This window comes from Cnephaeus nilssonii, assembly GCF_951640355.1.
Source record: "Cnephaeus nilssonii genome assembly, chromosome: 10".
Lineage (NCBI taxonomy): Eukaryota > Metazoa > Chordata > Mammalia > Chiroptera > Vespertilionidae > Cnephaeus > Cnephaeus nilssonii.
Window position 1 is genome coordinate 56,642,184 of NC_137081.1, and position 24,808 is coordinate 56,666,991.

The 24,808-nt window shown below is 41.7% G+C and overlaps 1 protein-coding gene across 5 annotated transcripts in view; it reads left to right on the forward strand.

Moving 5' to 3' along the window:
- CCDC148 (coiled-coil domain containing 148) overlaps window positions 1-24,808 on the forward strand; it is a gene marked incomplete at its 3' end in the record, with an annotated part of 216,997 nt that overhangs the window by 163,145 nt on the left and 29,044 nt on the right. For all 5 annotated transcript variants that reach the window (XM_079782912.1, XM_079782908.1, XM_079782910.1 and 2 more), the window contains one exon: window positions 3,732-3,850. In XM_079782912.1, coding sequence (XP_079639038.1) covers window positions 3,732-3,850 — 119 coding nt within the window. The remainder of the gene's footprint in view (window positions 1-3,731; window positions 3,851-24,808) is intronic.

A 24,808-nucleotide genomic window follows, 5' to 3' on the forward strand; every position in this document is an offset into this window, starting at 1 on the left:
TGCAAGTGATCATTTTTGCCTTATTCTCTCTGGCCTCCTTGTTTCTTCTTTCCTGCTCTACCATCCATTCATCATTCAATAGCCGAGCTATCTTTTACAAATATCAGGTAGATCAGGTCACTCCTTGCTTTAAGCACTTTGGTAGCTTTTCTTTTTTTCTAGAACTAAATCATTGCCTAATATCAAGTCCCTATCTAGCTTGCTAATCTCACCTCCAGTCTTAATTCACACCACCTGCTCCAGCTACACTGGCTTCTTCTGCCCAGTTCTGAACATGTGCAAGGTCCTTCCCACTTAGTGCAATTGCACCTAAAATTCCCACTTCCTACAGTGGGAAGATCTCCCTTATCTCTTTCCATGGTTGTCTCACTCATTCAAGTTTTGATACAAATGTCATTTAAAAATTATGCCTTCTAATAGTTCTACCCACATTTTTCTAAATCATCACCATACTTATTTTCTTCTTAGTGTAATATTCTGTTCATTCATTTGTCTCTCTTTCTAGAAAGTCCCAGCTCAATGAGACAGAGGTCTTATTTTTCTTTAATCACCATATCCCACATACATGGCACAGTATCTGGCCTACAGCATGTGCCATGTAAACATTTGTTGAACAAATGAATGCCAAAATCAGTAATGTCTTAAAACTGCAGATAAGGGTTGAAAGAATCAAATACATGAATACATTATGTACCATAAGGATTGAAAAGGATCATTTGGTTTGATCCTTTGGAAGTCACTGGTGAGAGTAGTGAATTCAGAGAACAGTGAATTTGCAATGTAGGAATGCCATGGGTGAGGAGTAAAATAGGAGATGTCAAACAATAAATATTATAAGATGCTTGACAGAAAAGGGAACAATGAAGAGTGTGTTGTTACAGTTTTGGGAGTCTAAAGAAAGTTCTTTTAGATTTTTATTAATGTGTGAGATTTATGTATATTTCCATGTGAAGAAAAGGAAACAGCAAAGACTAAAGGCTGCAGGTATGGGGGGAGAGAGGTAGATGACAGAGTAAGGTTATGGAAAAGTGGGATTGGGGAAAAGGATCAGGAGCCCAGCTGAGGGGAAAATCTTGGACAGAAGGTAGGACACCTCTTCCTTTCAGGGACAAGACATAAAGGAAGGTATCTTTTAGATATCTTGCCCCTCAAAGGGAGATAAATGAACTTGATCTCCCTTACCTCTGATAAAGTGAAGAAGTAGAGGCTGGTATAGAGCTTAACATAGTGACCAGGTTTTGGAATACCACCATGAGAAACTGAGAGGCATTGACCAGGAATTCATAAAAGGAGTGCTGATTGTCAATGAAGATTGTCAGTTGAAATCATGATTATGGCACCAGTTTCTACGTTTGTGTAATTCATTAATCAATCAAATGTTTATTAAGTATATACTATCTTCTCTATACTTCAGTTGCCTTTGTAAGTGCCATGGTAAATAAATCACAGTTTCTGCCATCTCATGGGGGAGGGAAACAAGTATATTAATTAGCAAAGCCTTGTGATGAGGGCTATACTAGAGGATCGAAGGCTATAATGAAAAGATTTCAGAACTGGAACTGTTCTTGATGGTAATAGAATCCTGGAGGAGGAGGAGAAGGAGGTGGCTCATTGGAATGCAGGAAGTCATGAGACTGAGATTTGCAGGTGGGAAGGGCATTCAGACAGATGCTGAAGTTGCCTAGGAAGGTGGAAGGAGTTGTTTTGGACATCAAAGGAAGAAGGTGTTGTACCCGACAGGAGGGAGTGGTGAAGGAGGAAAATGACCAAACCATTTCCCAGCCTCTTGGCACATGAGGCATCAGAAGATAAGCATCCTTCCTTCACTTAAGAGAATTTCAGTCAAAATCATGGAATAGTTTGGAAGGTTAAAGAAGTAGAGGATTTGGTATATGATGACACAGAGGTTTCAGAGGCCTGGTAGAAAGAACTGGAAAGGAGTAAATCAAGAGAGAGAGAGAGAGAGAGAGAGAGAAAGAGAGAGAGAGAGAGAGAGAGAGAGGTGGGGGGGGGCAGTTTGACTGATTCATGGTACAGCAATAGATGAGGATACCAGAGAGTAAAGCATGAAAACAATTCATCCTGAGATGTCAAAAAGTCTCAGGTGTGACGTACTTCTAGGGCCTGCACAGGACATTGCACCAAATGGCGTCAGCGATCTCAGGATGTTAGGAACCTGGGGTGGGTCCACTTGTAGTCAAGACATTGTCGACAAAGGATCCCTGACTTGTCTCCAAGGCCAGTGCTGGGAGTAAGCAAACACTGGAACCCAGAGAAAAATGCTCTTCAATCCAACGTCTGTTCTATTTCAAATTTTAGTTTTGAAGTAGCTTTATTTTCTCTGATTATGAAAGAAATACATACTCATTGCAAACAATAAAGTAACACAGAAAAGTATAAAGAATAAAATAAAGAATAAAATAAAATTTATAAGTGTATAAATTCCAGAGGGAGACAATATAATCACTGTTAACAGAGCCCTGTCTGGCACTGATAGAACGCCCTGGCCTTTGTTCATTAGGGCTCTGAAGTGCACCTGTCAGTCAGTTTTCTCCCTCTCCCTCGCTTGTCCTCTCTTTCACTCCCATCTGTGGTGCTGCTCCCTTTCTGGCTTCATCCCTGGTCTCCCCAAATTCAGATTTCAATCATTTTGGTAGTGGAATCACTTTACCCGGAGCTCGTCCACTTATTCATTAAGTGTTGAACGGATGCGGCTGCTGAGGTTGCAGGCTCTGATGGGCAGTCGTAGTGGCCATGGTGCTCCGGATGCTCCTTTTGGTCCTCCCAGGGCTCAGAAACCGCGTTGCTAGGGAAAATCCGGAAACCTCTGAGCTTTTCACATGCACTTCTAAAAAGAGAAAATGCCACATTGGGGGTGGGGCTAACCCATCCTCTAAGGCAGACCCTCTGTGAGTCACTCACTACCGTTCACCTGTGAGGTACTCAGTTTTTTACCAGTAAGATCCAGTCTCTCGACCCAGACAAAACATGGTAGGCCAGAGTCAAATAAACATCAACTTCAACTGCCCCATCAGTGGGAGAGCCCTGAGAGTTGGTTTCAGCCCCTGATGATAGCACGTGTGTAATTCTGGTTTTCTCATTCTGCCCCCAGAGAAGGAAAGTGAAGCAGGCCTAACAAGAACAATGCTTGATAAATTTGTCCTTTATTTTACCGCGTAAGTCATACCTGCTATATATCACAACACGGCTAATTTTTTTCTTTTCTTCCTTCCTCCCACCTATCTCCTGCTACTTCCCCAGAAGCATAAAGCTTTCAACATCCTGCTGTCCATTAGCATAAATAAACTCATGCTTTTAAAGTATAAATAGGCTTGATGCTGTATTTGTTAAAGACTGTGTTACCAGAAGGGATAAAAATATTCTTGAGTGACAGGTAGATCATATACTTCAGAGACAATAACATGCCTTTATTGTGGTTCCCTGAAAGTCAATTATTTTAACCGTAGATTAAAACCTTAGGTCTCAGCCCAAGTCACATTTCCACTTCAGAAATTGTTAAACCATACAGTGTCTCAGAATGTGACCCTTCGTGTTTTAATTTATTTTTTTCTGTTGCCAATATATTGTAAGCAGATCTAAAAAATGAAAAGGATGAAGTGCCATTTAAATTCAATCTTCGCTCTATGAGCCAATGGGTAATGTTATAACTTTTCTCCTTGTTTTTATATCTCTGTTGTTAATTTAAATTTTATGTAACATTTATACAACAGATCAGAAAATACTGGGCTAAAAAAGAACAGAATTGGCAAGAAATGGAAATGAGAGATCTTCGGCGTCTAGAAGAATTGAAGAAAATAATGGCTGAACAGTCAGTAAAAGACAGAGAAAGGTAAAAGAAAAAAATTAAATTGTGTGGTGATGGAGGTAGTGGATGGAATCTTCTATCCTGTGTTAGGATAAACAATATCAGTGGGAACATTTTTTTATACTTAATATAAACTTACAGTATTTATATTCACAAATGGCTAACTGATACTTCTGATGTAATTTTTTCTTTTTTAAAATTTCTTTATTGATTATGGTATTACATATGTGTCCTTATTGATGTATTTTAAACTCTCACATTCATACATGAACCTCTAGTTTTTTATTTTGTTCCTTAGATAGTTTCCTAGTTAAAACCCTCACAGAAGATTCCATAGTATTTGATTGCCCACTGTGTACATGAATGATACTGGCTGCTGCTGTCACTTAATATTTTGACCCAGAAAGAGGAAAGCATTATTCAGATGAGAAGGGATACCCCCTTACTATAGCTGAGGCTGGGGAAGACAATACACAATTACATTGTGCTGTATGGTATTCACTGTAGTATACTTCATTTTTCTATACCTAGGTATAGAATAAAACAAACTGAATTTCCTAGAATAATATTTGTTTGTTTGTTTTTGAACTGGAAAAAAACCAAATGTCCTAGAATAATGCTTGATTGTTTGTTTTCGAACTGGAAAGGACATTTGAGATCAACTAACCCAATCTCCTCATTCTATGAATGAGTATACTGAGAAATTAAAGCTATTTTCCCAATGTTACTGTATCAATCAGATTCAGTGGAAAAGACAGAGACAACATAGTAATTTGAATAGGAAAATCTTTAAGTAAAGAATTATTCATTCTAACAGAAAAAATCTGTTACATAAAAGGATAAAGAGAACTTTAAAAAGAGAACTTTATCCCAGGGATAAAGGAGGGTTCCCAAGAAAGAAAGAAATTTGGAGCTTTGTTTCCCATCCCTCTCCATGGTTGGGATTCAGCCCTCATTGTAGAAGGTGTGGTTGTGGCCATTGAATGGTAGAGAAGTTCTTGGGTGGTCTCAGCAAGATCTTGTGCACAGTCAGCAGGCAAGCAGGAAACCCCCTCCTGGTGCAAGAGGCCAAAGCTGAAAACCAACCCCTGATATGCTTGCGAGACTCCCTGGGACTCTGACCATGGGAGGGCCTCTAAAATCTGATGGGCACCTGATTATGAGGTGCCATTGGAACTTCATGGGCACAAGCACCAGGGCGTGTGTCTCTCACATGCCACTGGCTGCCACATGGTGGGAGCAAGAAGGGGTAAACACTGGATCCGGGAAGGAAAACTGCTTCCTTCTTTAGCGTCCTGCCAGCACTCCTTTCTGACATAACATTGTATGAGCTGCGAGAGGAAAATAATTACAGGGTTCAGATCTTGTCCCAGAGCAGACAATGAAGGGTGGATTTGGATTTGAGAGACAATAAATTGGTAATTGGCATAGTTATCTAGTTTTGCTAGCTCATGATTGGACTTTCACAAAAGATAAATTAAGGATAGATCTTTCATTTCTAAATCACAATAAATGTTCTTTATAGTTAGTCAATGTAAAAAAAAAATTGCCCAGAACTATGTACTTCCTGTTCAGTTTTGCTGGGAACCTAAAACTGCTCTAAAATAGAAATCAATTTTAAATATTGCTCCTTAGACTTGTAAATAACTTTGAAGGTCTTACCATTTGATACAGTGGGGTTCACTTGTATCTCGGAAGTTTCCGGTGTGACCTGTGGGACAGTCATTGCAGACTCCAATCACAAGATTGGGGAGTGAATCTGGAGTTCCACATAGATGCCAGGAAATCCCTAAGGATTTTCTAGATGAAATTCACATTACTTTCCAGGTATCTCAGGATTTTAGAGTTCAATTTAGTCTATTATAAAGAAAACAGAATATAGCAAAGTCCGGGTTCAAGGCTAGGAGGTGAAGCAGCCAGTGAGAAACCGGATAAACAAGCACAAACCAAGAGATGAGTGGAAATCAGAAGACAGGCCATGCCATGGGTCAGAGACAAAAACTCTCAGACAACTAAGTACTAAAGGACAAGGACAAGGCCAAGGTGAGGGTCAAAAGGCTGGCTGGATAGTCTGAAACTATGCTGGGGAAACAAAAGTGAGCCACAGGAATTAAAGGGGGTGGGAAAAACAGAACAGATTCGAGGTCCCAGCAGCTAGGGGACATGTATCTAATAGAATCTCTCCTCATAGCCGGGGGTTTATTTGATTACTGAGCCATTTTAGTCCTTTGCTTCCTGTCCCAATAATTATCAAGATTAGCTGACTCAGAACTCCAGTTGAAAAGAAGAAAAGGAAAGTCAGATTAATCTGCATTATGTAACAGGATAAAAATAGGCACATTATAACAAAGTAAAAAGATTACTAAGGACTAGGAACCAGACAACGAGGGTTTTAGTGTTAAATCTTCCTGAATAGTGGGTGACCTAAGGAAAAGCATTCTTTTCACCTCTATAAGGCTCTGTTTTGTGCTTTGTCAACGTGAACTGGATGATTTCTGTGAGTTAAGTGAGCTATTAACTCTTAAGGGTCTATGATCTGTATGTTCCGCTCATGTGAAATGTTGTAGATTAAGATTATGATGAATCCAATACTTGCATGCCCATGGAAAATCCGTGAAAAAGGTCATTAAAATATTAGGATAATATATTAGGAAATAATACTCAGAAAATTGTGGGTGATGTTGTAGATAAAAGCATATTCTTCATTCTGCGATTTAGGGAAATAAAGTTCAGCATGTAAAAATTGCTGGTGGCTTTTTCTTCTGAACCAAAAGTTGTATTTTTTCATAACCATCCTGCAACTAAGAAATTGGTTGATTGGTTAAAATGTTTTTCTCCACTACTGAAATACAATTCACAAATCTCATATTTGATATTATACTTGTAGGCACATTTTTCTCATGTCAGAATAAGAAGGCTTGACACAGTTTTCAGATTTGTTAAAAATACATACATACAGCCTTGAGGGTTTTGGAAACTTCTGCTCTTTATTGTCTTTTTTATAATTCTAAGAAAGTTTCTTGAAAGTAATATTCATAAATTAGCACATATATTAGGTTGAACTGTAAGCAAATTTCACTTTTTGTGTAAAAAATGGTTAAGTATTCACAATTTCATGTGTTTCAACATACTTTTTAAAAAATAGCAATTCATTTATTAATTATATTTCCCTTCTCATTCTATTATAAAATATCTTTTGCCTTCATCTTTCTACTGAAATTGTTGCCGGAGTTTTCACTACCTTGCTAATTTCCTGATGCCTTATTTTCATTTCTCAACATGCTGTAGAGGTTAAAAGAGAAGGCTGTAGTCTAGAGTCAGGTTCTTGAGGTTAGAATCCTGACTCTACCCTTTATAGCTGTATGCCCTTGGCTAAGTCATTTAACTTCTCTAACTTCAGTTTCTTCTTCTGTACAATGAAGGCATAAATAGTCTATACTTCATAGAATTGTTGCAAGGGATTAAGGAGATATTGAATTAACATACTTCCTGGAACAGAGTAGATATTTATTAAATATAAGTGATTACTATCAATTGACATTTGAAAACATGAGACACCTTCCAACATAAATTTTTCTCAAAATACATAAGCATTTGAAATATTTTAGATGCAACATGTAATATGAGAACAGTCTTATAATAAATAAAACATTAAAGTTAAATCAGGAGCAAACTTTGATCACTATCTTCATACAATCTCTTCTGTAGAAATTATTTCTGTTATCAATTGTTTAATACATAGGCATATATATACATATATATACATTATATATATACATGCCACCTATGTGTACCTACATAAAAATGAATTTAAGAACAGCAACAAAAAACAATACATTTTATGATAACATACCACTCTATTAGCTTTGGCTGTCATAACTGGTGACTTAAACAATAGAAATTTATTTTCTCACAGTTCTGGAGGCTAGAAGTCCAAGATCAAGTTGCCAGCATGATTGGTTTCTGGTGAGAACTATCTTCTTGGTGTAAAGACAGCTGTCTTCTTGCTTTGTGTTCATACAGTGGGGAGAGAGAGGCAGCTAACTCTTTATGCCTCTTCTTTAAGGGCACTAATCCCATTATGAGGGCACACCCTCATAACTTCATCTAAACCTAATTATTTCCCAAAGGCTCTACCTCCAAATACCATTGCACTGGGGGTTAGGACTTCAACATATGGATTTTGAAGGGGCACATTCCATTTATAGCCACCATTTGTGTGTGGGGAAAAAGCATATATGTACATACAAATTACCTATTTATTATTAACTAGAGGCCCGGTGCACGAAATTCGTGCATGGGGGCGGGGGGTGTCCCTCAGCCCAGCCTGCACCCTCTCCAATCTGGGATCCTCTCACAATCCAGGACTGCTGGCTCCCAACTACTCGTCTGCCTGCCATCCTGATTGCCCCTAACCACTTCTGCCTGCCAGCCTGATCACCCCCTCACCACTCCCCTGCTAGCCTGATTGATGCCTAACTGCTCCCTTGCCAGCCTGTTTGCCCCTAACTGCCCTCCCCTGAAGGCCTGGTCACCCCTAACTGCCCTCCCCTGCAAGCCTGGTCACCCCTAACTGCCCTCCCCTGCAGGCCTGGTCCCCCCAACTGCTCTCCACTGCAGGCCTGGGTCCCCCCCAACTGCCCTTCCCTGCAGGCCCGGTCACCCCCAACTTCCCGCCTCTGCTGGCCTGGTCACCCCTAACTGTCCTCCCCTGCAGGCTTGATCACCCCCAACTGCCCTCCCTTGCAGGCCTCGTCCCTCCCGACTGCCCTCCCCTGCTGGCCATCTTGTGTCCACATGGGGGCAGGATCTTTGACCACATGGGGGCAGCCATCTTGTGTGTTGGAGTGATGGTCAATCTGAATATTACTCTTTTATTAGATAGGATACTATTTATTGGTTGCTGCTGGCATGTAAGGTTTTTGTTCCAATTAGAAAAGCTGCTTCCTTCTGGTGGCAAAGTGTTAGAAGTAGAAAATTAGAAAAAGGAAAGACTACCGAACCATGGGACACAGCTTGACAAGTACCGGCAAAGCTGGACGGACATCATTCCCCATTTCTACTCCTGGCTGGGCATCACTTTTGCAAAGTACAAAATGATACATGCTATCCTTGCAAATAGACTTACTGAATTCTTTCAAAATATTACATATTATCCATGTTTCTTCTAAAATTTAGCCATCTGGGATTTATTTTCATGAATGATAGGAGCTAAGTGTCTGATTTTCATTTTTAGGCCTAAATTGATAGCAAGTTATCTCAACACCAATTATTTGATGATTCATTCTTACCCACTGATTTGAAATGCCATCTTTATCGTATATTACACTTCTAATTATGCTTTTCTATCCATATGGACTCTTGATTAGATGAAATAAAACCTGATCTATATTTATATTTTCACATGCTATTTTAATTATTCTGTTTGCTATCTGATAGAGCAAGTGTTCACTCATTGTTCTTTTCAAAAATATCTTAATTAGTAATGCGAAATTTCATTTAAAAAATCCTGTTGATTTTTTGCCCTGAAATTTTGTTAAGGAGAACTGATATATAAACCAAATTTAATCTCTAATCTAGGATCATGCTTCCAGAATAGCTCTTCAGTTCAAATCCTCTTGTAGGTTCTTTAGAAAATTTCATAGCTTTCTGTTGTTGTTGTAGTTTTCTGGTGAAGGCTTGGATATTATTTTGGAATTAGTAAGAAGCAGATTAAAACATTTTTTCTTTCGTAGCTCTGTCAGAAATAATGTTTGAAGTGGGAAGTGGCAGTGGGGTTGTAGAGTTGACAGATGTTTATAAAGTATTTAGATTAGGTAAAATATGGTGGCTCATTTCATAGGGGTGGAGTTGGAGCACAGACAGAGAAAGAAGCGTGATCCTGAACCTTACTGAGCTTTTTCTGCCCTTTTGGGTTGAAAGCTTTAGTTATTTTGTTTTCAGTCTCTTTTATTTTCTAATAAATGTATTTGGCTATAGGCTTTTCTTTTCTCTATATCTTTGGCCACATTATACAAGGTTTGAAATATGTTTTTATTATCTAATTACTAAATTTTTACATTTCACGTTTGATGTCCTAACAATAAATTGGTAGATATTGGGGTGCTTGCCAGAGGCGAGGTTGCTGATAGTTTTCATTTTCTACAGCTCTACTTCCCAGGTCATTGCATAAATATGCAGAAATTCAGCTTGCTTATCGGAAGCTACTAAAACTGCTACTTAAAAAAAATAAAAAAAATATATATATATATTGATTTTAGAGAGAGAGAGAAAAGGAGAGGGAGAGAGAGAGAAACATCAATGTAAGAGAAATATCGATCAGCTGCCTCCTGCATGCCCCCTACTGGGGATCGAGCCCACAACCCAGGCATGTACCTGAACCAGGAATCAAACTGGCGACCCTCTGGTACATGGGACAATGTTCAACCAACTGAGCCATACTAGCCAGGATAACACTGCTACTTTTATCACTAAAGACTTTATTGAAGAATAACTCATTTCCTAAATTCCCATTTTAAGTGTACAATTCAATAACGTTTAATAAATGAATTTAGCAAGGTCACAAGATACGGGACCAATATCCAAAAATCAACTTGTTTTTTTTTTTTTAATTTAAAAAATATATATTTTTATTGATTTCAGAGAGGAATGGAGAGGGAGAGAAAGAGATAGAAACATCAGTGATAAGAGAGGATCATTGATTGACTGCCTCCTGCACACCTTCTACTGGGGATCGAGCCCACAACCCAGGCATGTGTCCTGACTGGGAATCAACCATACCTTCTTAGTTCATAGGTCAACACTCAACCACTAAGTATGATATCCTATATAATAAAGAGGTAATATGCAACTTGACCGTCATGCCCTTGCACAAGATGGCCACCCCCATGTGGTCACAAGATGGCCACCACAAGATGGCCGTCAGGGGAGGGCAGTTGGGGGCAACCAGGCCTGCAGGGGAGGGCAGTTAGGGGTGACCAGGCCTGCAGGGGAGGGCAGTTAGGGGCAACCAGGCTGACAGTGGAGGGCAGTTGGGGGTGACCAGGCCTGCAGGGGAGGGCAGTTGTGGAGGACCATGCCTGCAGGGGAGGGCAGTTGGGGGTGATCAGGCCTGCAGGGGAGGGCAGTTGGGGGCGATCGGGCCAGCAGGGGAGCAGTTAGGCGTTGATCAGGCTGGCAGGGGAGTGGTTAGGGGGTGATCAGGCTGGCAGGCAGAAGCGGTTAGGGGCAATCAGGCAGGCAGGCAGGTGAGCAGTTGGGAGCCAGAAGTCCCGGATTGTGAGAGGGATGTCTGACTGTCCACAAGGATCGGGCCTAACCGGCAGTCGGACATCCCCTGAGGGGTCCCAGATTGGAGAGGGTGCAGGCTGGGCTGAGGGACACCCCCACCCCCGTGCACGAATTTTGTGCACCGGGCCTCTAGTCAATTCTATAAAAGACTTTCATTTGTACCACGGTCAAATATTCACTCACACCACTCCCAAATGTGTGAAGAATAGTAACTGATCTCAACTGCTTTATGAACCCCCTTTCTTCAGGGTAGTGAGGAAAGATGAGAACTTTTTAATTAAAAGTATCTCAAGCTCTTCCATTTGGGTCATCTCTATCCCTTTGGGGGTAAAGTACAAACTCTCTTCTGGAAGTCATGCCACCTCATCTAGTGGAAGGGGGAGATGGCAGCTGGTCAGCCTGCAGGTTCTGATGCCCCTGAGGGCCCTCATCACTCTTCACTATATCACCTCATCCCTTTGCCTCCCAGGGTACAAGGCAGTACTATCCAATAGGAATATTATGCAAATCACTTATGTAATTTTAAATTTTCTAGTAGCCACATTTAAAGATATAAAGAGTAAAAGGTGAAATTGACTTTAATAATAAATTTTATCAAACCCAATCTATTTAGAAACATCCTTTAAGTATGCTATCAATACAAAATTATTGAGGTATTTTATGTTCTTTTTTCATATGAAGTTTTGAAATCTGCTGTACATTTTACACTTTCAGCACATTTCAATTGGGAGTAGTCACACTTCAAGTGCAGAATAACCTCATGTGGTTAATGGATAGGGTTTTGGCCAGTGGAGCTTATAGGAAACTTTCCCAGTTTCCTGGTGATGGGAAGTGGGTGGCTGCTCCTCCTGCAGGTTCTGACTCCCTTCTAGAATTTGATATCACATTTTACATAAATGTTGAACCCTGCTATTTTCCTCTTCTTGCATCTTTCAGTGTCTTCACTACCCTTGCCGGATGTCTATGGTATCTCTTCTATTGTGGTTGGCGTTGGGCCTTATCCAATTCATTGGTAACATAACTGGACCCACTTAGTGTTAGGGTGTGGGCCAACATGTGCTACTGCTGAGCCTGCCTCTGGTCCTGAGGTCCCCTCCTCCAGGTCTTACAGCCCTGGTTTTCCCCGCACGGGCTTCCAATTAGACCTTGTGCAAGCTGTGAGAAACAAATGTTTTCTCATATAATTTCTACTAAACACCCCCGCCTGCTTCTGTTTCATGGAATGCAGGATTTTCCTGGGAGGCATTTCACACCAGGAAAGTGGGGGACCAGCCCCATGTCCTTGGATGCTCCCTTAACTATCTCAGTATTTCTACTTAGCCCCCAAGCATCACAGGGTGACCCACTACGGCACAGAAAGTGATGGAGCAGGTGTCTGAGAACTTCGCCTACTTCTCTTTTCCATTCCAGAGATGGCCAAAGGGAAACATGATTTCCAGGAGAAATAAAATAGATGAAGTTAATATTTTCAAAATGTTCTTTCTGTGATATCTATGTCAAGAAAAAGTCTGGAAAGAAACATAGCCCTATGATAATCGTTTTTGTCTCCAGGTAATGAGATGAAGGATAGTTTTGATTTTCTTTGGTATATTTTTGTATTTTCCACAACGAGAAGACATATGTGATAGTAAGAAAAACCCATAGTCGTTTTGAAAATAATAAGTAAAACATACTTTTCCATTTTCATTGGTGATTTGAATGTGAGCTTGAAACTGGTAGGCAAAGTAGAAAATAATGTGCAATGTGAATATACTACTCCACATATAAGAGTATTAAAGAGAAGATACCCTTTTCAGGTAATAGACATCATCTTCAAAATAGATTATAAGAGCATATACTCCTCTTCATTTTTTTTTTACCATAATGTTTATAGCTTGTGTTGTCTAATTTCTCTAATTCTACATTCCAGGTCCTTTTCTAGCCATCCCACCTCCTTGTCATTTGAACTCTTAAGAGCTGTCTCCACAGACTCCTTCCCCACCCACATCCGGAAGCGGAACTCTCTTCTTTCGCAGACAGTGGTTCTTTCCTTCCTTCCGGCAGGGCTGTGCATGTACTAGCTCCCCACAGTCTTCCTGCTGGTGCCTGTTCAGGGCCAGTGTCGCAGCCCTAGTCACTGCAGTGTGCAGCCCTGTAAGCTGCAATGGTTCTGTGACATTTATGTTTCTTTTGTTGGATGTAATTTTAAATATATATACAGAGTGGAGCAAAAGTAGGTTTACAGTTGTGAGCACGCAAAACACAGAATTTATTCTTGTATTATTTTTTGTATTATTTTCCAAGCAAACAACTGTAAACCTACCTTTGCCCCACTCTGTATGTATATTTTCTTTACTGAGCACTCCTTATGTTAGATACACAGAGGGAGGAGTAGAAAACAAGGACATGCAATGGTCAGACCTCATTTTTGTATCTTTTCTTAGCACCGTTGCTTCCCATTACCACTGAAAGCTGCGGACTAAACCAGCAGAAATAAGATCACCCTTCCTTGCACCGAGGCCTCTCTCCTCCTATTGTTATGACATTTTATAAATGCTTGTTAGAATGTTCAATCTGTAACTTTCTGAAGTTCAGCTCTCTTGCAGCTGACACGTACACTCCTTTCTCTGTACAATGTGTGTTTTTACAGGGGTAGATATGATCGTGGCATTTTAGTTCTATTCATTACTGTTCTTGTAAGTTAATAGTCTGCCTCTCCCATTTACTGCCTTTGTAATAGTTTTAATACATTTAATTTTTTTTCACTATATACTCTAGCTAATAATTTTAAAGATTTCTAAAGGCAAATTTACTTGGCCAGGAAATTCCTCTGGATATCATTTCATAACCAGAAGAAACTGAATGAAGTTGGGCATACCCAATGAGAGGAAGGTATGGGTTGTTAAGAACTTTATTGGTCAATGTTAATGTAATACTAGAGCAGTGGTTCCATTCAATAGAGTCACCTGGGGAGCTGTCTAAAGTCCTGATGCTCAGGCCAGGGACCCCTCCAAGTCAATCACAATCTCTGGCAATGGGGTTTCTGCAACAATTTTTGAAAATCACCAGGGAATTCTGAAGTGCAGTGAAGTTTGAGAACTAGTGTACTAGGATTCTTCGCATGTTTTCTGCAGTATGGGTCTCTAATCACCTATTAAATTCTTGAGAAGATCCCACTTTTTGTAGAAGTGGCCCTCACTTCTCTTTTCTCAATGCTATACCCTCACGGAAATAATTCAAGTAAGTCATGTAAGTGAAACTTTCCATTCATTGGAAGAATTCTAGAAATCCTCTGCAAGTATACGCCTTGGGTGTCTCTCTCCAAGCAGAGGGTGTGTGTGTGTGTGTGTGTGTGTGTGTGTGTGTGTGTGTGTGTACACAGTGCACATTTAATGGAGAAAACATTGCTTTCTATAGTAACAAACACTAGTTTCGTTATTGTTTTCCTATGGTGTAAGACAATCAGCATTTGAAGTTTAAGATGGTGATGACCATTGGGAAGGAAGACACTGGAACCAGCTGCCTTCCTAGCACTAAATTGGCTTTGTTAATCCAGTGTGTGCTTTTGGGTGCTCGCCAACAGCGTGAATGGACAGTTATTGCATTTTCTAAGTGGTAAAACCAGATGTTTCTCTCTATTTTCCATGTATTTTCTTACCAATATGCAAAATTCAGCATGTTTTATTGGAAGACATTAAGGGCATTTAAAGTGGGTTCATAGTTTAATCTTTGGGATTTTTAGAGTTCGCTGAGTAAAGTGAAGTCAACAGAGACTTTGCAAACATTTGTCATGTTTTTGCCTCTCAGCATGAGATTTCCCCAAATTAGTGGAAATGCTCTTGTTCATTAAATCTCTGTCAACCAAATCTCCATTCCAAGTAGAGGTGCCAAATGATGTCAACCAGGGATTACTGGGAGGCATTAAACAGATATAATTCTCAGTGAGTCTGTCTGTTTTGCCTTTTAAATGAAGTTAGAAATGTTTCACAAATTAACATTAATTTAAAAGACCCCACTGATAGCCAACATGCCATCTTCCAAATGTAGAGGTAATTTTGTCAAATAATACTAACACTTAGAACCTGCTCATTAGTATAACATAACTAACTATGGCATGTGTGGGTGTTTTCATAAGTTGAGGCATGGATACACAGATTATTTGGACATAATTGTAGTGGTCCTTGAATGGATTGGAGCTGACAAGCATGATTGACAGAGGGAAGCTAAGAAATTTATGGACAAACAATGTGCAGTTATTTTAATGTGAAAATGAACAAGCAAGCATGTGCCAGTGGGCAGACGGAGCAGCAGCTGGGCAGACTAGCTCAGCCAGGCAGACAAGCTCAGCCGAGGTCATCCTCGTGGTCTTGGATGACAGCTTACCTCCTGAGGTATGCAAGTCCAGCTTCAGATCTGTGGCCTTTCCAAACCACAGGCAATTAGAGAGGGCCTGTTGTTTAGTGCTTCGGACTGCCTTTACTTTATTGTTTATGGCTTTATGTTTGATTTTAGAAATCTTAGCTCGTTAAAAAAGCTATTGGACTTCTTCTGTATGCCACCTTGATCTGTCTGTTGCAGTTACATATATATATATATATATATATATATATATATATATAAAACCAGCAACCATAACACTGTAACGACTGGTTGTTATGACGTCCACTGTGGCCAGCGAACCTCCTGGATCAGGGGATGGGGCCAGCTGGCCAACCTCCTGTGGTCCCTCCCCCAGCCAGCCCGCCCCTGATCGGACTCTCCCACCCTGATCAAGGGCGGGCTGGCCAGCCAAACACCCCCTTCTCTTCCCCCCCCCCCCCCGCCAGCCCTGCCCCTGATTGGCCTGCCCCACCATAATAGGCCCGCAGTCCCTCCCCCTGGCTGGCCCCGCCCCTGATCACACCGCCCACCCCAATAGGGGGCGGGGCTGGCTGGCCAACCTCCTGTAGCCCCTACCCCCAGCTGGCCCTGCTCCTGATCATCCGCCCACACCAATAGGGTACGGGGCCCACTGGCCAATCACCCGTGGCCCCTCCCCAAGCCAGCCCGACCCTGATTGGGCCCTGATTGGGGCGGGCCAGTCAGCCAACCTCCCGCCACCTCCTCCTCCCGACAGGCCCAGCCCTGATCCGCCCTGATTGGGGCTGGGCCGGCTGGACCCCACCTGTGCACGAATTTGTGACTGGGCCTCTAGTGTATATATATAAAAGCCTAAGTGACCAAACAAATGGTCGACCAGTCGCTATGACGTGCACTGACCACCAGGGGGCACACGCTCAATGCAGGAGCTTCCCCCTGGTGGTCAGTGTGCTCCTGGGAGCGCTGTTCAGCTGACCATCGGGCACCAGAGCAGGGCTCATGGCTGGCTACTGCAACCTGGAGACTGCAGTGAGTGGCAGCAAGCCTACCCAGCGGCGGCAGGCGCAGTGGGGGTTGGGGTGAGCAGGGGCGGCAGGCAGGAGTGGCAGGTGGGGTTGGACTGCTGGTTTCAGCCTGATCCCCGCAGGCTATGCCAAGGGACCCCACGAATCGACATAAAATGGAATGTCATAATGTGTGCGTTTGGTAGGAGCAGGCAATATTCAGAAACCCTTTATAAAACATTTTTATGCAAAACGAGCATGATTGAATCCTTTTAGTGCCCACCACTATTTTTCTTTCACATGTACTAGTTATGTGTCAATGAAGTGACCACAGATGCTGTAATTATAAATGGAACAGCTAGATGCTCTGGTCTTTTCAAGAACCAATTATCTCATATTTTCTTCCTCAGAAACACAGACTTTTATCTTGGCCCATAATTAGTGCTGCAGACATATTGAAGGTTTCTTTTTGGGGCACTGGGGTGTTTGAAACTGCATTCTCTTTCTCCACATCAACATGTACACCGCTCCGCAGAGGTAAACGATTTGCTGTTCCTCTCCAGCTGCAAAGCGGTGCTGTGCTCTCCAGGACCACACACAGTATTTGTGAATGAAATGGCGGCAACCACTGTGTATGTATTGATGTCTTTGCCACGAACCCCTTACGTAGGGAGTTTTACTGAGCACTTTCAGGTAATGAAATATTGACCTTTTAGACAAACTCTAGGAAGATGTTATAAAGCTGCAGGGCTAGGTAGGCAGAAACTTAGCAGCCATAGTCACACGGAGGAAGTATAAAGCCATGGGTTAGGAGAAATATAATGGCCACTTTATGAAGCACCACCACTGTACTGGATACTATATAGCTTCAAGCATTGATGTGTATCCTTTGTTTGGAACTATTGCAAAGCGTACCCACACACAGAGCGATCAGGTAATGGTTTATTTAGCTAGTGAAGAAAGCATATTTACAATCTTATTTTATATACTTTACAGTCTTATTTTATATATTTTAATATGAGTTTTATAGAATCATATAATTTTAAAGCTGGAAGGAATCTTGGAAAGCATCCAGTCCAGCCTCCTTGTAGTAACTCGGGTTCTGGTTTGCAAACAAGAGAAATCATTTTTAGTTGAATTTTATAGTAAACATATTTTATTGGAAGATATTTGGGTAGCTCACCGAATCATCTGTGGAACCAAGCTTTGAAAATGGCTGGGAAGATAAGGAAGAGTCAAAACTGTACCCCAATTCCCTCATCAGAATCATCCCAGCGAATCGAACCACTGGCCATTAGCTGCCCCGGATTGTCTCCTCCTCTGGGAGTTCCTTGGATTCCGTCTACTTCTCCCTGCCTCTGTTAAATCACAGCAGCCCTGATTCCTTGTGATGGGCCATTGTTCCAGCCAGCACTGTAACTTCTTTTCTATCTATTTGCTTAGTAGTTTGATAAACCCCAAAAGGGAAGTACTTCATCAGCTCCTAATTCAATCTAACCATGCCTATCCTCCTGGTGAAAGTATTAGAAGTTAAGACCAGCAGAGCCTAGAATCTCAGGGATGGGAAACAAATTTTACAAATGGGTCTTGAGGGTTAATTACGGAAAGCACCATTCTCACTTGTGCTTATTGGTCCACCTATGTATGTCTTCTGTCAGTGTTGAGAAACAGAATCATATATGGGTCACTACTTCAGAACAAAACCACTCCCTATAAAATAGCATCCAACTTTACAAAGTATTATCTCCACGCTCATAATTACCTAAGTGTTCAATAGGCCATCCCTCCACTTTGTAAGGACAGCAGCATACGGGTGATGTAGTGGGTCCCAGGGTCAGCTTGTTGCCCTGCTTCTTCTCCCTAAGGAAGAAGCGCTGTCCAGTTGAACACTATCAGTGCACAGGTGACGCAAACCTGGTGAATAAGGACAGAAAATCCCTTTCCCATCATAAAATGGTGAGATATAATGTTGTAACCAGCTAACATTAGGCCCATTTCTCCAGAGTATTATACCCTGTCAAGAGCTCAGAGGGATGGTGAGCAATGCATAGCTTCTGTGCCTACTGCTGGGAGCATTTTATCATGACCCCACTGAGCAAGTACCAGGCTGCTGGGGAAGGAGACTCATACACACATGGAAGATAATGTCTTCCACCCCAGTCTTTCAGATCACCTCCATACAGTATTCCTGCCCTCTGGACCAATTCCAACAGGTCCACCCACATCATCTCTCTGAGTCTTCGTGTCACAACTCCTCCAATCATATCCCTTCAGTGCCCCTAACCAGTTGGCCAAACCATTAACTAGTGCCCACAAAGTATTATTAATCCATCATTTATTCGTTTACCCAAAAATATGTATTGAATAGCTAGTATGTAACAGTTACTAATCCTTTACCTCAGGTAAAGTGAACATTGAGATATTGCTCTTGAAATCCTACCCACACGGAAAATGTCCCTTCATTGCCACCTTTCAGGGGCACCTTAGAGCAGCGCCGTCTGCCATAGCAGCGCTCTCGTCTGGGGCCAGTATGTATAGACCCAGCTGTAAAACTGGCTCCTTTTTAAATTATTCCTCACTCAGCTAGTCATTGAGAATGCCCCAGGGGCCACAGGTGTGGGTTCAGGGAGGAATGTCGGTGTGGAAGGAGCGTGAGCCACCTGTTCATGCGAATTACCTGTGTCTTCAGTTCCTGCTCAAGTCCAGCCCACTTTCATTTTGTTAGTCTGTGCTGTTCGTCACGCCCAGCCTTATGGCCAGGTGTCTCAGAGAGCACCCAGCTCATTTTGAGTACCCAGAGTCTCACTGTCACCCGGTGTCTTAAAGGCAAAAGTCCAGGTGATACCTCATCTAGTTGTGCTGAGGGGTAAGTTTGAACAGGGAGGCACTCACTATAATGCTTATCACATTGTATCTGCCTGACAAATGATAGCTACCATAATTCTTACCAGGGCCCAATAACAAGCCAAGAGCTATTTTTTAAAAAAAATAAAATTCTTAACTTGCAGAGAAGGCCTGGGTGTGCTGCTGAACTCTGAGGGTCTCTACCATACAACGACCTATCACGTGTTTTTGGCGGGCTCTGTGGAACCTCTGGTTATCCCGAACTCACAGTGTGCCAGCGAATCACCTGCATCACGGGCCAGGTGGCATTGCTGTCTCCCTGTGGCTTGGACCAGCTGGGCAGCTTGCTCTGGCTCTGGCTCCTCTTCGAAACTGCTGGCGTTTCAGGTCACCCATTCAACTGACCAGAGAGGCATTCCCCAGAGCTGATTTTGCTGCCTTCAAAACCCAAAGAGCATCACCTCACATTGTGTTATTTTTATTGTAAAAAAGTACCATGTGTCTGTCATTTTGAACATGGAGGGTCTGTATTAAAATCCCTATCCTGCCACATCCTGTTTCTTTGATGTTAGGCAAGTTAGTGACCTTTCTGAAGACTCCTACATAGTTGTTTTCCGAATTAAGGGAAAGAACATCTACAAAGTACCGGGATTAAAATGCACACTCAGTAATATTCGTTTCTCTCCATTCTCTCCTCTTTATCAATAATGACCAGCCAGCTGTGTCCTGGCACTTCACATTCTCCATGTCCCAGATGGAGTTATTTATCACCCACTCCTGTCTGGTCCTCTGATCGTGTTGCCTGTTTAGTAAATGACACCACCGCTCAGGTGACTCCTTCCTTTTTCACTCTCCATTCCCATGGCAAGGGCTTAGTAGGTCCCTTGAATTTACCTTTTAAATACTGATCGCCTTTGCTATCCTGATCATCCCACTATTTTCTCCTCCCTACAGCTTCCCTCTACTTCAGCTTTGCCTGCAATGCAAACACATCTAATCACGTTATTCTGATACTGAAAACCCTGCAGTTCTGACAAAGTTCAGAAGTTTGCATTGACGAAGTTCAGATGCCTTAATCTTGCCTATGAGATGAGCCAGGGTTAGTCTGCTTCATCTTTTATCTCCCTCCTCACTTCTACCCATTCCATTCCTACCTCTACTGCTCCTAAAGGGCCTCAGGATTTCTCTTGCCTCCACTGGCTCTTCAGACCAACTGATTCTTCTACCCAGAACCCTCCTGTGGCTAACTCCTACTCCTTCTTCATGTCTCTGCTCAAACGTAACTTCTTCAGAGAAAGCATCTCTGGCCTGTAGGCAAGGTTGGTTCTTCTTGATATATGTTTACATGGTGCTTGTTGTTACATTACAAACCACTCCTAACTTATTAGCATGAGACAGCATGTTATTATTGTGCTTATGGATTCATTGGGTTAGGAATTTGGTCAGGGTACAGACAGGCTGGCTTGTCTCTGCTCCATGGTGTGTGGAGTAGCAGCCAGAAAGACGCACATGGCTGAGAGTGAATGGCTGAAATAACCTGACTTCTTTCATTTGGACTGGGGTGGCTAGAAAACTAGGGGTAGCTGGGGACGGTCTACTGGAGCTCTGCATGGTCTTATGCATGAAGCTTGACTTCTGCAAAGCATGAGGTGGGCTCAGAGTAGCAGGACTTCCTGCAGGGTACCTCAGGGCCCCATCACACAAGGCAGAAGCCAAATCAACTTTTATGTCCCAGCCTTGGAAGTCACATTGTGTTACTTCTGCTTTATCTGTTGGTCAAAGTAGTTATAAGCCCATCCAGATTCAGGTGAAGGGAATTTAGACCCACACTTCTAACAGCAGGAGTACCAAAAGACTTGTAATCATGTTTAAAGACCACCATAGTCCCCTATATCTGCACAATCTCAACTCTCATTTTTTAAAATTGAAATTGCTTGTTGCATTTTTATCTTTTCCAGGAAATTGTAAATTCTATGAGAGTGGAATCTGTATCTGTCTTCACCACAATACCCTCATATTTGGCACATTGCTGGTAACTCAATCGCAACAAATAATTATTACGTGGAGGAATGACTATAACTAGAGTACACCATTACTAGGCAAATGGGCCTTGATTAGGGTTAGGTGATTGAGCCACACTTGTCTTTGTTGTGATTAAAGTAGAAGAATAAGGAATTACCTCACTCTTTTGGTTATCTGTGGTTGCCTTTGTGTTTTTAACAAAGAAAATAATGCCATGCCAAAACTTTCAAGCCTAATCGTAAAAGGTCATAAATCTTAAAAGTTATCTAGTTCAATGATTTCAATTTTTAAATCTCTTCTACTGCCTCTCCACTAAGCGGTAATACATCCTAGCTGTGTATATATCTCTTGATGCTAAACTTGCTGTCTTCCAGAGCAGTCCGTTTCATCCTCAGGCAGCTATTGGATTTTTTGCTTTCCCTCTTTTTCTTGATTTAGTTTTTGGTAGTAAGCCCAGCTCTGTCCCACTTACTTTCACACATCAATCCTCCTTCTATTGTTGAGACCATGTGGAACAAGTCTGTACCTTCTTTCCCTTGACAACCACTTAAATATTGAGGATTGTTATGTATTCTTCTTGCCCCATACATATTTCCATCACTATAAATCCTTTCTTTTATAAGGTCTTTTTGGAAGGATATGTTTTCAGCTCATTTGTCATTTACAGTGGAGAAGGGTTTAAGGGAAAACCCTCATCATGATTCACCATATATCATGGTTTAGGGTCACTATGGAAATAGTATTGTCAAAGGATATAAATGATTGTAAATAAATGTTATAATGTAGGGACTTATTTGTATCAGTACCTAATATACATTAATTTAAATAAGACAAGTTTCTATCTTGAGGCAAATTGATTTGATTGCACAGAGGTATTAACGTGAGATTGGCCTGTCTAGGTAAAGGTCCAGAGTGCACCATGAGTGAGGTGGCATCATATGCAGAAGGAGAGAATGGCATGCCTCCCTCTAGTTCCAGATGGATCCTGGGTTGATAGTTATCACCTACTTTATGGCTCCCCCCAATTACACTGATGGCAAACTTGGAATGAGCCTTTCTATGTTGAGCAGCTCATGAACTTCAGTCTTGGAGATCTGCTTCTGTCTGCTCAGTGGCTTCAGAGCACAGGGCTGCTTAGATCTGTTACAGTGTCCAAAGGAGCCCCTTCCTTCATCGAAGCCAAGCGCGGCAGCCAAAAGGCAGGCAACAAAGGTGCACTGGTAAGTTTTCCCCTTTGGTGTTCTGGGTTGAGCCATATCAATCCCTCCTGCCTATTTTTTGTATTACCTGCAAGCTAAGAATGTTTTTTACATATTTAAATGGTTGGAAAAAAGAAGAAATCATGTTATGCAAAACTATATGGAATTAAAATGTCTATTTCCATAAGCAAAGTTTTATTGGAACATAACTATGTCCATTCATTTGTCTGTGGCTGCTTTTGTGGGCCACAGTGACACACACAGTGCCTGTATGGCCCACAGGTCTGAGATATTTGTTATCTGGCCCTTTACAAAAAGCATTTGCTGACCCTAGGTCTAGTGGGATGGTAGGAGGAATGGGTATTAATGCTGTTGCATAAAAAACAAAATTCTTTTTATAATTGTTGATAGTATTACAGATGTCCCCCATTCCTCCTCCCTTTACCACCCCCCCCCCCCCCACCTTGCCCCTACCCTACCCCAGGCCTTCCCTATACTATTGTCTGTGTCCATGGGCAATGCATACACGCATCTATGTTCTTTGGTTCATCTCTTTCTGTCCTCTCCTCTGAGGTCTGTCATTCTGTTCTACATATCCATGCCTCTGGACCTATTTTAAAATATATATATATATTTTATTGATTTTTTACAGAGAGGAAGGAAGAGGGATAGAGAGTTAGAAACATTGATGAGAGAAATATTGATCAGCTGCCTCCTGCACACCCCCCCCCCCCCCACTGGGGAGGTGCCCGCAACCAAGGTACATGCCCTTGACCAGAATCGAAGCTGGGACCTTTCAGTCCTCAGGTCGACGCTCTATCCACTGAGCCAAACCGGTTTCGGCTATGGACCTATTTTGTTCATCAGTTGCAAGAAGAGTTGCAAGAGTGGTACAAAGAATATCTACCAGATATACTAATTTTTAGTATTTTGCCCTATTTGCTTTATTGTTTATATTCTTGCTCTGTTTCTATCTCTCTCTTTGTCTCTGTCTCTGTCTCTCTCTCCCCCACACACATACATACATACATATATACAAACACAATAAGATGAACAATAATTCCATAGTATTATCTAGCATTCAGTTCGTATTCACATTTTCCTAATTGTTATTAGAATGTTTTTATTACCTCTCCGACTAAGATAATGTTGCCACATAAAGAAAAAAATTTATTTTGTAACCTTTGAAAACAGTACTCTTTACATCCTCATTTGGATATATTCTAAGGGGAAAAGCACTGGAAGGAAATCCTAAACTTGACTTAGTAGGCTTTTTATTGGTAGTAACATTGATATCATGACCTTGAAATGTTTTACCTTCGTGGTAAGATAACGTGTACAAATGAATATTTTAACGTTAACATAACTAGGACTCAGTGTACAAGAAAAGATACCAATCCTATATAATAAAAGGGTAACATGCAAATTGACCCTAACGGCAGAACGACCGAGAACGACTAGTCGCTATGACATGCATTGACCACCAGGGGGCAGACGCTCAACTCAGGAGCTGCCCCCTGGTGGTCAGTGCGCTCCCACAGGGGAGCTCCGCTCAGCCACAAGCCGGGCTGATGGCTGCAAGTGCAGCGGTGGTGGCAGGAGCCACTCCCACTTTCTCAGCGCTAAGGATGTCCGACTGCGGCTTAGGCCCGCTCCACATGGGAAGTGGGCCTAAGTGGTCACTCAGACATCCCCCTCCGGGCTGCCAGAGGGATGTCTGACTGCCAGCTTAGGCCTGATCCCCCGGGGAGCAGGCCTAAGCCAGCAGGTGGACATTCCCCAAGGGGTCCCAGACTGCAAGAGGGTGCAGGCTGGGCTGAGGGACCCCCTAAGTACACGAATTTTCATGCACCAGGCCTCTAGTATTAAATACATTTTTTACAAATATAATATTGTAAAATGAAAATATCAATAAAACTTGTGATTTTTTTCTTTTTTCAAATATTTTTCTCCCACTTGAAAGAGTCATTGAAAGGGCCTACAAACAATGACACATCTGAAGCAATGAGCATTCCTAATATGGATTTTAAACATCTTTTTCACTCAAAGGAATCAGGGCTAATTGTAAAAAAAAAAAAAAGTTGATTCCAGGTCTGGAGTAGGAAATTTGCAAGGTGGCCTTAGGCTATTGTATTGTGTCAGCTTATAAATGTTGAAGAAATGATAGTTTTAGAAAAACCACATTTTCCAATCCCTCATGTAATAATTCAGGCAAAGATCATCAATGGATGGTAAAACCTTTAGATGAAAGATTTTTGAGAAATGGGATATTTACACAGAGCCAA